General features: G+C 44.3%; 1 protein-coding gene across 1 annotated transcript; it reads left to right on the plus strand.

The window, feature by feature from the left end:
* The first annotated feature begins 1,554 nt into the window (after positions 1-1,554).
* LOC142383951 (uncharacterized) lies at positions 1,555-4,103 on the plus strand. Its single transcript, XM_075469827.1, has 2 exons — positions 1,555-1,624; positions 2,213-4,103. Exons 1-2 carry the CDS (start codon positions 1,555-1,557, stop codon positions 3,298-3,300), a joined length of 1,158 nt encoding a protein of 385 aa, XP_075325942.1. The 3' UTR covers positions 3,301-4,103.
* The last annotated feature ends 12,794 nt before the right edge of the window (positions 4,104-16,897 follow it).

The following is a 16,897-nucleotide window of genomic DNA, read 5'->3' on the forward strand; positions in this document are numbered from 1 at the left end:
AATACAAGAAAGTGGGGTTGGGTCCAGGTCTTTACCAAATATGTCCTAAATGTCTCTACAGACCTTTCTCCAGAAATCTTTAATAAAGGGGCAGTCAAAGATGCAAATGATAGCATGATCCCTCTGAGATCTGGCATTTATTACAGTATTTGGAAAGTGTGGGGTTAAATTTGTTCCTTCGCACTGGTGTAATCTGGAGTCTGCGGGGAAATTTTGAATTGAAATTCCTTAACATTGTTAGTGGACAAACAACCGAGAGAGCTCAACCACACATCACCCCACTCACCTTCTGAGATTGATACCCCTAGATCAGCCTCCCAGAGCAATTCAAGCTGACCCATGCCCTCAGCTGGGGTCAACAGGGCACCATATAACCTGGTTTTTGGGGTTCAGGGTCTTGTAGTACCTCTTCTATAGGAGAGTGAGTGAAAGAACCCACCAGGATATAACCTTTCTTTTGAAGAAATAAAACTACGGACCTGCAAATACCTAAATAAATTACTGGAGGGAAGGTCATATTGTTAGATTAGCTGGTTAAAGGATTTGACCGTACCATCAGATACGAAGTCTCCTATAGTACAAATACTCTTTTCAGTATAAAAGAAATGCATTGTTTTCAACGCCTGGAGCAAACTCTGGGTTAAAATGAATGGGGGTGGAAAGAGGGAGACCACCTAAACCTTTTATGTATTTTGGAGGAGGAAGTCTCCCCTTACTTTGTTTGACACCCATTTTTTAGAAACATACGTAATATTACGAAGAGGAATTGGATCAAGAGGGGCAGCTTCAATGCCAAGCCAAGTGGATCGGGGATCGTTTCTAAACCATTCCCAGAGATAGCGACTGAGACAAGCCAACTGGTAATATTTAATATTCTGCAAGGATAACCCACCCTCTCCTAAGCGAAGTTGCAACTTTTGTAATTTCACTCCGTCCCGTTTGTTCCAACACAAAAAGGAAGATAATGAGCGTTTCAGAATGAAGAGGGAATTTTGGAACCATTTGGAACAGCAGACGAGGAAGTATGTTCATCTTAAAAAGGTTTGCCCTACATATAAGAGATAATGAGAGACTGGTCCCACGTGCCAGATCGTCTTTGATTTTACGGATTAAAGGTACAAAATTGGCTTCATAAAGACCGGAGAGGGAGGGAGTAATTTGTATACCCAGATAAGTGAACCCAGAAGGTGACCATCAAAAAGGGACTGCACTGGGGAGGACCAGGGGGTGTGGAGGGTTAGGGGCATAGCCTCTGAGTTTGAATAATTAATCTCAGGGTTACTTAGAAAGAGCAGCAGGTCATCCGCATAAAGGGAGATAATGTGTTTCTGGGGACCTATATTAATGCCAGCCACCTGAGGATCGCTCCTCATCGCCTCCGCTAAGGGCTCAATGGCGAGTGCGAACAGAAGAGGAGAGATTGGGCAGCCCTGGCGAGTGCCACTTGCAACTGAAAATGAGGGAGATATCCAACCATTTGAAATGACAGAAGCACGAGGGGAATCATATAAGAGAGAAATCCCAAATTAAATTTAGAGAGGACCCTCAGCAAATATGACCACTGACTCTGTCGAAGGCCTTCTCGGCATCGAGAGAGACTACAACGGCTTGGGCTTTCAAGTTTGTGCCAAACTGATTAACATTCAGCAGTCTCCTAATATTATTGCAGGAATTGCGTCCTTGAATAAAACCTGTTTGGTCTATTGAAAGAAGGTCTGGAAGGACATGCTCTAATCTTCTAGCTAAGATTTTTGCAAAAAGTTCCCTATCTACATCAAGCAAAGCGATTGGTCTGTATGAGGAGCAATCCTCTGGCGGTCTGTCCTTCTTCGGAATCAGCGATGATGGTATCCATCATAGTATTTGGGAGCTGGCCAGAGTTAAACGAGTGGGATAACATTTTAAGCCGAGGGTCAACTAGCAGGCTCTGAAAAGTTTTTAAAAAAACTCAGGAGTCGGGCCATCGGGGCCCGGGGCCTTGTTTTTTTGCAGTTCATTAATAGCAGCAATGACTTTGCCTCGTGAGATGGAGCTGTTTAACAAATCTTTCTGGGACTGAGACGCCTGAGGTAGAGTGATGGTTGACAGAAAGTTTTGCATCAGTCGTATCTGTCGAACACTGTCGACATTTCAAACTAAAATGTTTCTCGTCAGATCTTAGATTCATCTGTCATCGTGTTATTAACCTTTGGTTTTGTCCCTTTTCCCCCAGACCTCTCACAACAATATGTCTGTGAGGAAGAGGAGGAGGAGATTCTCACTGACCAGCAGTTCTTTAACCACGAGGGCAACTCCAGTCTGGACCAGCAGGAACCAGAACCGCCACAGTTTAAAGAAGAGCTGGAGGAAAGCTGCACCTCTGAAGAGGAAGAGTGGCTTGAACTGAAACAGGAGACTGATATCTTATCGGTGACTCCTACTCATGAGGAAAGTGAACTAACCAGTGACCAGCTCCTCTCTCAGAACTCCTCTGTAGCTGAGAGACAAGAAATGGAAAAAAACTTGAGAGACGAAGAGTCTGAATCAACTCAAAATGCAAAGCTGAAGTCACATAAGAGACGTGGGAGAAGCATAAATCACAGTAATGATGTGATCAATGAGAGCCAGTTTAATGCCGACACAGGTGACCAGGCAGTAATATGTGGAGTTTGTGGAAAAGCCTTTATGAGTTATTCTGAGTTGAGGGCACATTGCAGAATGCACACAGGTAAGAAACCATATTCTTGTGAAATATGTAAGAAAGCTTTCAGACATAATAGTGTTTTGTTGGTCCACATGAGGACTCACACAGGTGAGAAGCCTTATGTTTGTAAAACCTGTGGGAAAAGATTTTCTATTAGGCTCACACTTAGAAGGCATTCGCAGATCCACACAGGTGAGAAGTCGTTTTTATGTTCTACATGTGGGAAAGGTTTCATACAGAGTACTAATCTGCGGCAGCACATGAGAACTCACACAGGTGAGAAGCCGTACTCATGTGAAACATGTGGGAAAGGTTTCAACTACAGCAGTAGCTTAACCGCTCACATAAAAACTCACACAGGTGAGAAGCCGTACTCATGTGAAAAATGTGGGAAAGGTTTCAGCTACAGCGGTAGCTTAACCGCTCACATAAAAGCTCACACAGGTGAGAAGTCGTACTCATGCAAAACATGTGGCAAATGTTTCAGTGAGAATGGTAATCTGCGGCAGCACATGAGAACTCACACAGGTGAGAAGCCTTATTCATGCAAAACATGTGGCAAATGTTTCAGTCAGAGTAGTAGTATGTTGTATCACATGAGAACTCAACACAAGTAAAAAGTTGCAGTCCTGAAACATCTGTAAAGAAATAAATTGAATGACTTTAATGGATGCAGAGAACAACCATAAATCCAGCTGGGACGCTGTGTAAAATGTACATAAAAACAGAATGCAATGATTTAAGAAGCTCATATTCAAATCTTTATTCACAATAGACTGTAGAGAACATCAAATGTTGGGATGGTGCAACAAAAGAGATCAGATAAACTGTATATCACAAAACAAAAATAGGTCATGTTTTGGGGAGTCCTCCTACGGAGCCCCTAAAGGGATATGGAGGGATTTTTTTATTTTTTTTACGAGATCTCGCAAAAGTATTTTTCCCACGTCAGTGAACCGGAAGTAAAAACAGACACAACGATTTCAGATGTCTCTAACTTATGTCAAAGCCATATCTACGTGCAAGAACGGATTTGACGTCTTTATATGTTAGGCCAATACTAAAATAGAAATCAATAAACTTCTCCCACGGATGATGGGTAGGCTCCTCCATCGCTGTGTCTGTTTTACTTCCGGTTCACTAATGTGGGAAAAAAACTTTTGCCCAGATCGTGCAAAAAAAAAAAATCCCTCCATGTCCCTTTAGGGGCTCCGTATCCTCCTGATCATACAAACTGTGCAAACACTGGGTCAAAGTGCATGATGAACACAGGTTCCCAAACAGTGGGTGCCACCAATGGGCTGGCTTGGATAAACTCTGAAAACCCATTAATCCAAAGGACAAAAGATCTCTGCTGTAGAGTTTAGTTGAGTCTGCTCTAAAACCTGGTGGAGTCAGCTCCAAATTCAGATGAGTGTCGGTCTCCTTTTGGTTATTAACTGTTAAATGATGTTGTCCTTGTTGTTTGCTGCTGGTTCATCTTCTGCTGTTCAAAGCTGCTCTGCAGTTAAAATTCAGATTAAATCGCATTTGTCCCACAGCGACTTGTCTTACGTTTTATGATTACATAGCTCACCCAACTATCCATCCATCTACTGCTTCTCCAGGGGTCGGGTCGCGGGGGCAGCCGTCCCTGTCCCCGGCCACTTCCTCCAGCTCTTCTGGGGAGACGCCGAGGCGTTCCCAGGCCAGCCGAGAGACATAGTCTCTCCAACGCCTCCTGGGTCTTCCCCGGGGTTTCCTCCGAGTGGGATGTACCTGGAACACCTCACTAGGGAGGCGTCCTGGAGGCATCCTAACCAGATGTCTGAGCCACCTCATCTGGCTCCTCTCGATGCGGAGACCCTGCAGTGGAAGCCCATTTCAGCCGCTTGTATTCGTTCTTTCGGTCACTGCCAACCGCTCGTGACCATAGATGAGAATAGGAGTGTAGACTGACCGGTAAATCGAGAGCTTCGCCTTCTGGCTCAGCTCCTTCTTCACCACGACGGGCCGGTGCAGAGCCCGCATCATTGCGGACGCCGCACCAACCCTGAGATACTTGAACTTACTTAGGGAAGGATCTCATTCCCAACCTGGAGAGGGCATTCCACCCTTTTCTAACTGAAGACCATGGTCCCGGATTTAGAGGTGCTGATTCTCATCCCAGCCGCTTCACACTCGGCTGCGAACCGCTCCAGTGAGAGCTGAAGGTCGAGGCCCGACGACGAAAACAGAACTCCTTCAAAATCAAAATCGCTTTTATTGCCAGGTTTGTGAACGCAGACAAGGAATTTGACTCCGGTTTCACTTTGCTCTCTTGGTACAAACCGAAAGAACAAACAAGCATAGACAGACCAAAATAGAGAAGCTATGTACATGTTGAAAAAGCTAAGTAGATTTTTCTTTTTTGGTGCAATAGTGCATGCAGCCCCTATCAAGGGGTTCCGGCACTCCATACCCCCGGAGCACCCTCCACAGGACTCCCCAAGGGACACGGACGAACCCCTTCTCCAAGTCCACAAAACACATGGAGTTGGGCGAACTCCCATGCACCTACTGAGGGTGCAGCAGGGTCCTGGAGGGTCCCCACACACAGGGACCACTGTTCCACGGCCAGGACGAAAACCACACTGCACCTCCTGCATCCTCGTTTCGACTATCCGACAGATCCTCCTCTCCAGTACCCCCGGCTAGATCTTAGGGAGGCTGAGGAGTTTGATCCCCCTATAGTTGGAACACAACCTCCGGTCCCCCTTTTTAAAGAGGGGCACCACCACCCCGATCTGCCAGTCCAGAGGCACTGCCCCCGATGTCCACGCAATGCTGCAGAGGTGTGTCAACTAAGACAGCCCTATCGTGTCCAGAGCCTTGAGGAACTCAGGACGGACCCCATCCACCCCGGGGCCTTGCCACAGAGGAGTTTTTTGACCACCTCGGCAACCTCAGCCCCAGAAATGGGAGGCCCCACATCCAAGCTCCCCGACTCTGCTTCCTCATCGGAAGGCGTGTCGGTAGGATTGAGGAGGTCCTCTAAGTATTCCCCCCACCGACTCACAACGTCCCCAGTTGGGGTCAGCAGAGGACAGCCGTCACCATACACGGTGTTGACAGTGCACCGCTTCCCTGAGCCGCCGGATGGTGGACCAGAAACTCTTCAAGGCCATTCGGAAGTCGTTCTCCATGGCCTCCCCGAACTCCTCCCAAGCCCGAGTTTTTGCCTCAGCAACAGCCGAGGCCGTGTTCCGCTCAGCCTGTCGGTACCCATCAGCTGCCTCCAGAGTCCCACTTGCCAAAAAGGCCCAATAGGACTCCTTCTTCAGCTCACCACTGGTGTCCACCAGCGGGTTCAGGGGTTGCTGCCACGACAGGCACCGACCACCTCACGGCCACAGCTCCGGTCAGCCGCCTCAACAATGGAGGCACGGAACATGGCCCATTCGGGCTCAATGTCCCCCACCTCCCCCGGGACATGGTTGAAGCTCTGCCGGAGGTGGGAGTTGAAACTCCTCCTTACAGGGGATTCCGCCAAACGTTCCCAGCAGACCCTCACAATACGTTTGGGCCTGCCAGGTCTGATCAGCTTCCTCCCCCACCAGAGGAGTAAACTCCCCACCAGGTGGTGATCAGTTGACAGCTCCGCCCTTCTCTTCCCCCGAGTGTCCAGGACATACGGCCGCAAGTCCGACGATACGAACACAAAGTCGATCATCGAGCTGCGGCCTAGGGTGTCCTGGTGCCAAGTGCACATATGGACCCCCTTATGCCTGAACATGGTGTTCGTTATGGACAGTCCGTGACGAGCACAGAAGTCCAACAACAGAACACCACTCTGATTCAGATCGGGGGGGGCGTTCCTCCCAATCACCCCCGTCCAGGTCTCACTGTCATTGCCCACGTGAACATTGAAGTCCCCCAGCAGGACGAGGGAAGGTGGAGGGAGGCTACACTCTCATCCACCGGGATAAACCCCAATGTACAGGCGCACAGCCGGGGGGGCAATAAGTATGCCCACAACTGCTCTGCGCCTCTCACCGCGGGCAGCTCCAGAGTGGAAGACAGTCCAACCCCTCTCAAGGAGACTGGTTCTGAAGCCCAAGCTGTGCGTCGAGGTGAGTCCGACTATATCTAGCTGGAAACGCTCAGCCTCGCGCACCAGCTAAGGCTCCTTCCCCAGCAGAGAGGTGACGTTCCACATCCCAAGAGCCAGCTTCAGTAGTCGAGGATCAGACTGCTAAGGTCTCTGCCTTCAGCTGCTACTCAGCTTGCATTGCACCCGACCCCCTTTGCCCCTCCCACGGGTGGTCAGCCCGTCGGAAGGGTGACCCACATCGTATCTGCGGGCTGTGCCCTACCGATTCCCATGGGCACAGCCCGGCCACCAGGTGTTCGCTGTTGGGACCCGCCCCTGAGCCTGGCTCCAGGGGGAGGCCTCGGTTACCCGTGTCCGGGCAAAAGAACGTTTTCCAACATTGTTTTTCATCATAAGAGGTCTTGTGAGCTGTTCTTTGTCTGGTCCCTCATCTTGGATCTGTTTGCCTTGGGTGACCTAACATGGGGCTTAAAGCTCTGGGCAACATATTCCGGGAGTACACGGGGAGAACCCAGCCGGGATTTGAACCAGGAACCCTCTGCTGAGGAGACGGTGGTAACCCCCAGACCACTGTGTAGCCCCTTTTTCATTGTCAGAATTTGATATATTTTCTTTGTTCTATTCTGAATAAAATGGTTTAAGATTTGAAACTGATTTTATTTAGTTTTTTTTATTTATTTTTTAAAATATTTTTTTGGGGCTTTTTTTTATGCCTTTAATGATAGGACAGTTGGAGAGAGACAGGAAGCAGAGAGAGGGGGAAGACATGCAGCAAAGGGCCGCTCGGTGCGGGACTCGAACCGCGGCCAGCCGCAGCGAGGACCGTAGCCGCAGCGAGGACCGTAGCCTCAGCACATGGGGCGGCCGCCCAACCCACTACGCCACCGACCGCCCCAATTTAGTTTTTATTTAGATTTCTCACCGTGTCCCAATTTGTAAGAATTGGGTTGAAATTTTAAATCATTGTAGTTAAGATTAGAGCTGTTCCGACTTGTCACTATACCATCAGGAAGCAAACCTGTTGCAGTGATGTGATGGCTGGGAATGTCGTTGAGTGCCTTAAAGTTTGGCTTATAGGCTCTTTGTGAGGTTTCTGTCTATTGAATTGCATAGTTGGAAAATGGGTCACTGTGGCACAGTGGACAGCTGAGAGCGAGAGGGAAAGGATTACGTACGTACCTTTTTCTTGTGTCACTTTTTAATTTAAATACACTCGTTATTCAGAACAGCTTAGAAAAAAGAGATAGAAGTGCTTCTCTGCATCAGATGTAATATATCTGTGCAGTTAGTTTTTCTTTAAAAGTCCTCTTCAATTATCTGGAGGGTTTCAAAGACCAACCAGTCATTCATGATTGATAGGATGGATCATTTGGATGTGCAGCCACAGTCTATCAGACGGTTCTGACACTACTGATGTCTCGCTTTGTGCTTTTACATGTAAAGTAATTTATGGATTGTGAACTCTTGCATTCAGGTTTTGCTCCCTGCCAACTGGACTCATTGTTTCATCTTATGTTTGCTTGTATTTTGTGATTACGTCAACTTTTTAATCTTTAATACTTGACAGAATGATGAAGAAACAACATGGTTTTGTAAAATGTTTTATTCTAATAAACTCATTTCTAAGAACATTTATTTTTTGTTTTTAAATTATTTCATCTTCCTCGGTGTGTTAGTCTTTGCACAACATGATAACCAGCTTGCTGTGTTACCTACGGGCTACTGAAGCTGAACTAATACTTGGATGGTACATGTACCTTAGTCGTTGTCAGTAGGTTAGGTAGTGGGAGTTCTAGTTGTTATGATGCAGGTGAACTTAACAAGGTACCACGTGCTATTCAAGAGACATTTTAGATGTTATGCTGGAACATACTGGTGTCATCATTTCCTTAAACGTAGTTTACCTTGCAGTGTCATTACAGTGCAGTTCAAAGCTATTTTGGTCAGTAAACCCCACATGTGGAATTTATTCTAATGAAATGAGCTATCTGCTTCTTACGTTTTCATTTCATTGTATTCTCAGGACTGTCTGTACTGAACAACTGATGTTCTTTCTCCTAACTCTGACAGCATATATACATATTATTAGAACTTCTTTTGATGGAAAATATAAACTCATGATATGTTGCCCAAGATAAAGCCGCTTCTCTGAAGTACATGTGAACATTTAATGCTCCTTATTACTGTTTCTGTAACATTACCAGTGGATCAGTACATTTTTATCATGAAGTTATAAATATATGTTTTTTATATATATTATAATATTAGTAATCTTTTTCTTGTGTCTGTGTCTCTCTCCAGAACTCCCTCAGCATCTTATCAGTGAGGTGCTTGTCACGGACCAACACTTCTATAACCAGGAGAAGAACTCCAGTCTGGATCAGGAGGAACCTGAGGAACTCTACACCTATCAGGAAGAAGAGCGCCTTTTACTAAAGGAAGAGCCTGATGTCTTTATCGTGACTTCTGAGGAATGTGAACAAAGTGAACGGCTCCTCTCCCACAGCCAGGATCAGGAATCAAGCTGGCACAGAGACCCTGAATCCGCTAGAAACGTACAGCTGAAGCCAAAAAAGAGACATTACAGACATACAAGTCAAAATAATACCACAAACACTTTTCCCGCATTGGAGTATCCCTGTAACACTGATGCAGGTACAAGTTCTGTAAAATATCTGGAGGGTTGTGGGGAACCCTTTGAGAATAACTTCAAAATCGGAGAACATTACATAATCGGCGCAGATGAAAAGCTGCACTCTTGTGAAATATGCAAGAAAGATTTTAGAAAACGTAAACATCTGTTGGTTCACATGAGAATTCACACCGGTGAGAAACCGTATTCGTGTGTTATATGTGCTAAGAGTTTTAGTCAAAATGGGCATTTGACTGTTCACATGAGAACTCATACTGGAGAAAAGCCATACCTGTGCATAACATGCGGGAAAAGATTTTCTGACTCATCAATACTTAAAAACCACATGTTGATCCATACAGGCGAGAAACCGTTTTCCTGCGGCATATGTGAGAAAACTTTTAGATATAGTAGCAGTTTGACTGTACACATGAAAATTCACACGGGTGAGAAGCCATATCTCTGCAAAATATGTGGGAAGAGTTACAGACACAACAGCACGTTAATAGCCCACATGAGAAATCACTCGGGTGAGAAATCATATTCGTGCAAAACGTGCAGTAAAGGTTTCACGCAGAGTAGCGCTTTGATGCGGCACGAGAGGATTCACACAAGCGAGAAGCCATATTCTTGCCAAACCTGTGGAAAATGTTTCAGGAACAGTAGCTATTTGAATATCCACACGAGACTTCACACGGGTGAGAAGTCGTATTCGTGCACATTCTGTGGGAAAAGTTTCAGCCGCAGTCCTAATTTGTTGCGGCACATGAGAAGTCACATGGAGGTGAGCCACTGTAGTCCTGAAACTTTTGAAGAAAAGATATCGTGTTAGAAGCTAACTTTGACAGCAGCGCAGCTCATCTGTGTGAATTCTAATTCAGCTGCCTGCTGCTACTCTGTAGTTATATGGGGGTTTTCTCTCCTGCGTTTCAGCCATATTATCAATAGTTTAAACAAACTATGTATAGCCGTGTGTTTTTTCAACTGTTTGTCTCCTATCTGGTTGTTGGATTCCTGCAGTTCTCTCTCTCTCTCTCTGGAGTCTTCTTTTGGCACAATGTTGATAAATAGGTTACTTGCATGGAATAAGTTTTACAAAATGTTCTAATCTCCTCTGTCCTGTCCAGTGACTTTGTATCTACACTATATTACACCAGAACTCTTAGGCTCTTAGACAAGATAGTCTTGCGATACTCTGTAGCTAGAAGTAGAGGCATTTTTTTGTAACTGTGCTGTCATTTTTGAGTACATTAGTGGTCTAATTCAAAATATACTTGCCACTAGGGATGGTTAGGGATGATCAATGTATTATCGATATAATGGTTATCCATGCTACTTTTCATAACTCAAAGCAAGATACGAATACATAACATGTAAATATGTAAAAGGTTTTAAAGTCATTGAATAAAAACTGATTTTAAATTGTCCCCAGGAGTGAGTGTGAGTGTGTATGGTTGCTCTTGCTGTTTAGACATCCTGCCAACAGCTTTTTTCAAAAGGGTGTCAAAGATTTTGGAGTCAGACCTGTTACTGATGGTGAACTTGTCTTTAATGTCGGGTGTGTTTCCAGAGCCACTGAAAACAGCTGTAATCAAACCTCTGCTGAAAAAGGACAATCTTGACAAGACACAATTGAACAACGAGAGGCCCGTCTCAAATCTCCTATTTTTAAGTAAGGTCATTGAAAAAGTGGTTTTTCAACAGCTTAATTACCTTTTTAAAACAAAATAACTGCTATGACACCTTCCAGTCAGGTTTTAGACCGCACCACAGCACTGAGACTGCTCTGACCAAAGTGTTTAATGACATATGTCTGAATACAGACGGTGGAAAAATGTTAGTTTTACTGGATCTCAGTGCTGCATTTGATACAGTTGACCACAATATATTACTGAGACGACTGGAAAACTGAGCGGGTCTATCCGGAACTGTACTAAACTGGTTCAAAACATACTTAGAGAACAGGAAGTACTTTTTTTATTTTTTATTTTTTTAAATAATTTGTTTATTAGGACATTATCAGTAGACCCAAAATTAGTGTCACAGGAGAAGGAATTACAATATCCATTTATTTTTCATACAACACAAAACAAGAACAAAAGAAAAGAAACCCCACCCACCCTCCCCGCCCCCATTGGTCTGTACTTATAGTTTTACCCAAGCAAACCTAAGTATTTTATAGTCTATATAATGTGCTCTAATCTATGGCTAGTACTTTACAAGTCTAGCTAAAAATTACGGGTTGGAAACTGCAGATACTTTGTCAAAATAAAAGAGGAAAGGCCGCCATGTAGTGAAAAGATTCTCAACTGATCCTCTTAAAGAAAATTAGATTTTTTTTCAGTTTTAAGAATAACATCACATCCTCTATCCAGGTATGCAGTCCTGGAGCAATTGGTGTCTTCCAATCTAGGAGGATACGTCTACGGGCAATTAGAGAGGCGAATGATAGTACATTACATTTTTGTGCGCTGAACGTAGGGTAGTTCAGAGGCACCCCAAAAATAGCAATAAGTGGACAAGGTTTTATATCAGTCTCTAAAACTGCAGACATGATTTAAAAAAAATTCTTCCAAAAACCTGTCAGCTTTGAACAGGTCCAAAAAGTGTGGGCAAGATGGGATGGAACAAAGGTTCATCTATTACAGGGGGGTGTTCCTAGAAAGTAGCTAAAGAAAGCCAGGCTATAGCCGGAAAGCGTCGCTTGAACTAGCGCCATCTCCCATTTAAGCCTCAAGTCGTTCCTCAAAGATATTTTAGCTGCATCTCGGTGAGGCTAATCCAAGCGAGGCTTACATAGCCTAGCTTAGTGCGAGTGCACGAGGAACGTAAAAAGCCCTGACGAGTGGATGGTGGAAAAACCGAGATCTCTGTGAAAAGGAGAGCAAGACAAGAGCTGTTATTTTTTCGGCAGCTGAACAAATAATGCTGATGGAGCTGTATGAGGATTTTAAAAGTGTCATCACCAGAAATGGTAATACAGCTGCGGTCAATAAAGCGAAGAAACGGCAAACAACTGCAGACAGACTAAACGCGTTAGTTATGAAAGTTTCATACCATTGTCAATTGTTAGACATTCATTTTACTGTCCTCGTGTATTTATGCTCTCCTCTTTGTGTTATAATGTGTTTACATAAAGCATGCTGAATTGTCTCTGTATGAGATGTACAGCACACATATACTGGCCCTGCTCACTTTATTAATAACCCAATAATCGACACGCATCATCATACTTTGTGACTATATTATCCTGTGTGTGACCCAGATATTATTTTTTCACTGTTACATCTCAGCAGGAGCAATCTTAACAGCCAAAAGCGTACCTGGCAGCAAGTGAAGGTAAAGTACAGAAACATGTTTCAGAGTGAAAAGAAGTTTAACTCAAAGGTCACAACAATAAGAATCAAAGGAAATATGTGTCCCTGTACAGGTCCCTCACTGTGTCAGGAGAAACTGAGTCCTTTCAGGCACTGGAACCTGCAGTGACTCAGACTTCAGCCTGAAAAGTTGTCCACAAGACAAAATGTATAAAATATGAAGTATACTATTAATTTAAGATGGCTCTGTCAGAAGTCAGCCATGGTGCCTGAGAACTTTAAGCAATGAACTTGTATTTAATTTGGCCAAAGGTCATTTCTATCCGTGCCCTTGTTGTAGCATGTGCATGTGCATGTGCATGTGCATGTGCATGTGCATGTGCATGTGCATGTGCATGTGCATGTGCGTGTGCGTGTGCGTGTGCGTGTGCGTGTGCGTGTGCATGTGCGTGTGCGTGTGCATGTGCATGTGCATGTGCATGTGCATGTGCATGTGCATGTGCATGCCCTTGTTCCTGGATCAGGATATGGCGTGAGGAGGTACGGCCAGCATGCATAGCCTCTGTCCCCAAGCAGGACACCATTGAACTCTCCTGCAGAATAAGAGAAATGTTGGATGGATATACATGTGTTAAGACTTTAGGCAATTTGATGCAATATGTGCCTTATATGGCTATCTATAATAAAGTATGACGAGCACTTTAAATTCCTTAAGATGACCTCTACACCTGACCTCTCATTAGATTACCAAAATTCTGCCTATGCTACACCTTACTTCAAAAGTACACTCCTTCGGGTAAGTAATATTCTCACACCTTGTGCAAACGTCTGTGCCAGTGAGGATGCTCGGAACATCCTAGAATCATGAACTGATCCCGGCCATTTAGCCTCAATGTTGGAAATGAAATGAGCTCCATCACAGATCATCTGTATGCACGGAGGATAGGAGTCAATGATGAGGTTTCACAGGGCATAAATGTAACATTGCTCAGCATTACTCAAAGGGGTTGATGTGGTATTTTTCAAAATGAGAAATCCAGTTCAGAGTCTATGGACAATTATCCCCAAGTGTACCTGTACATTTAGGATATGGAAAAATTTTTGGTTTACATAGCCAGCCTGGGAGGGAGATGATGAACTTAATGCAAATACTTCAGCCAGTAGGTTGTTTTACATTATCGGCTCCTGTAAATGTGGAGCAGCAGCCTGAAAGGACAGAGGTCCCCCCCCCCCCCACTCTCCCTCTGTTCAAGTCTTAACTCAAAACCCATCCGTTTAACTTTGCTTACCTACAGTGATTGCTCCGTTCTGTGTATTTTTAATATGGTAAGATGTTTTAATTCCTGCGTTTTATCTAATATCTTGTTTGTACAGTGTCCTTGACTGTTTTGAAAGGAGCTTTCAATAATTTGTATCATTAACATTATTACCTGTCCCCCATTTTTCTGAGTCTGGTCCTACGTGGGTGTAGATCGGATGTTTGTTAGGTATTGATTAGTTTTAATGAATACCATGTTCTCTCTCATTTAATTTCATGCTCAATACGTGTGTATAGTTGCGTTTCTTTAGTTGCACTGGCACCGACTGATTGATTTTTCGAGACAGTGAAAGTGGTGATATGATAACCACAGTTTTTGTTTCGTTTTTTAGACAAGACATGAGTTGCGGGAGCGCAGAATTCTAGGTGAACATTTCTTTCGGGAGTCTGTTTCAGCCGGTCGGACATTTTTTGAGTTGCAGCTCAGCTAAGCTTCAACTTTAGCCTGCCCGGGACCAGGCTAGTTCAGCAGCATAAATTACCATGGTTACTCAGCGGGCGTTCAAATAAGCCACGTTTATGAGACGTAGCGAAATAAGTCAGGCTTTCCGCTAAGCCAGCTTCTAGGAATACCCCCCAGGCCTCACTAGTACCAGGAACATATTTTGCCAATTTGGCTTTGCTTAAGTGCATCAAAGTACTTTGTGTCAATAGGTAACTTTACATCTGAGAAGACAAGAGTCACATGTGGAGTTCCCCAAGGTTCCATCCTGGGACCTCTTCTGTTTAACATCTACATGCTCCCACTGGCAGAGATTATAAAAAACAACCAAATAAACTACCATAGCTATGCAGATGACACACAGATATACATTACAATGTCACCAGGAGACCGAGGCCCTGTACAGGCTCTTGGTAAATGCATTGTGTAGATTAATGACTGGATGTGCCACAACTTTCTCCAGCTAAACAAAAACAAAACTGAGGTAATCGTCTTTGGAGCCAAAGAGAAACGATTACAGGTCACCATAGAACTTCAATCTATACACCTAGAAACTACCAACCAGGCCAGAAATCTGGGTGTAGTGATGGACTCAGACCTAAACTTGGAAAAACACATTAAGGCAGTAACAAAGTCAGCCTACTATCACCTTAAGAATATATCAAGGTTAAAGGATCTGATGTGTCAGCAGGACCTGGAAAAACTAGTCCATGCATTCATCTTCAGTCGGCTTGATGACTGTAACAGCATCTTTACAGGTCTACCTAAAAACTGCAGCTCATTCAGAACTCTGCTGCTCGAGTCCTCACTAAGACCAGAAAAGTGGACCACATCAGTCCAGCTCTGAGGTCTTTACACCGGCTGCCTGTCCATCAGAGGATAGACTTTAAAGTTCTGATGCTGCTCTATAAAGCTCTGAATGGTCCAGGACCAGAATGCATCAGTGACCTCCTGACCCAGTATGAACCTTCCAGACCCCTCAGCTCATCTGGATCCGGTCTTCCATCAGTTCCCAGAGTCAGAACCAGACATGGAGAAGCTGCATTCAGCTTCTATGCTCCACATGTCTGGAACAAACTCCCAGAAAGCCTCAGATCAGCTGAAACACTCAGTGTGTTTAAGTCCAGGCTGAAGACACACCTATTTTCAGCTGCATTTGAATAAAGCTCAAAACTAAATCACTTTTTAACTACTGATTTGATCTATTGTTCTTCTTTCTTTCTTTTTTGTTTAAAATTTTATTCATGCTTTTTATTTCTACTGTTTTAATGTCTCTGTAAATCACTTTGAATCACCTTGTTGTTGAATTGTGCTGTAAACCTGCCTTGCCTAGTGCCTTGCTTATCTGGTTTGTCTCCGTGTGATGGACTGCTGACCCCACCAATGGCAGCTGGGATATACTTGAGACTCAGCTTATCATCTTCTGCGATCCTTCAGCCAGTATTGTCCTAGAAATTCAGAGGTGCAGGGCATAGTGACAGTAAAACTACACAGCTAAACAGACCAGGTTCAGTGGAAAAACGCAAAGTGCGATGATGCGTGACGTTTTTGTTTCTGCATGTAGCAGACGTTTTTATCGAAAACGACTTACAAATGAGAATATATCATTACAGCTAACATCAAAGCAAACAATGAGCTACATAGAAGGAAAACCACCAGTCAGACTCTGTCAGAGCTGACGGGTGGCAGTGTAGAGATAGAGTGCAGGCATGGAGGGAAGTACAGAAAGATAAAGTGCAGTAGAGGGGGTAGGGAAGAACAGGGTCAGTGCAGGATTTAAGCTAAACACAAGAAACTTGTGCTGAAGAAAAAAAGGACCAGACTCAGTGAATAATCCCCTATGACAGAGGTCTTCAACAGGGGGTCCGCGGAGGTACTGCAGGGGGGTCGCGAAATCTTTGGTTGATTAGACGATTTTTAACATTTCTTTTTTCTTTTTTTTTTCAAACAGTTTTTTCTCACAAATTGTGTGCAAACGCGTGCCATCCACAGATGGTTTGAGGATTCATTGTCCCATCTACATGCATGTTTAAAGTTCAAATCTGAGGATTATCTGAATAGCTCAGTGTTGTATGCAAGATGTTTGTTTATAAATGGCAGTGGCACGGCCACCCTGTACCTTGCACATGTTTAAAATAAAAACATGAATATATTAACCCGTGTATTATTTGAATAGCTTAGTATTGAATGTACAATAACAGAGTAGCTATGTTTATACACGGCACTAGGCCCCGTTAAATATAAAACACAATTGTATGCCATATAAATAGTAGGGGGGTCCCTGCTCCAACTCTCCATCAGTTTGGGGTCCCTGGGCTGAAAAACGTTGAAGACCCCTGCCCTATAATATAGACCAGTGAGCAGTGCTGACCAACATGTTGCTGCTACCGGAGTTTGTTGTGGGTCTCTGCTCTTTCCTGTGCAAAGCACATA

This window comes from Odontesthes bonariensis, chromosome 1, assembly GCF_027942865.1.
Source record: "Odontesthes bonariensis isolate fOdoBon6 chromosome 1, fOdoBon6.hap1, whole genome shotgun sequence".
NCBI classification, from domain to species: Eukaryota; Metazoa; Chordata; class Actinopteri; order Atheriniformes; family Atherinopsidae; genus Odontesthes; species Odontesthes bonariensis.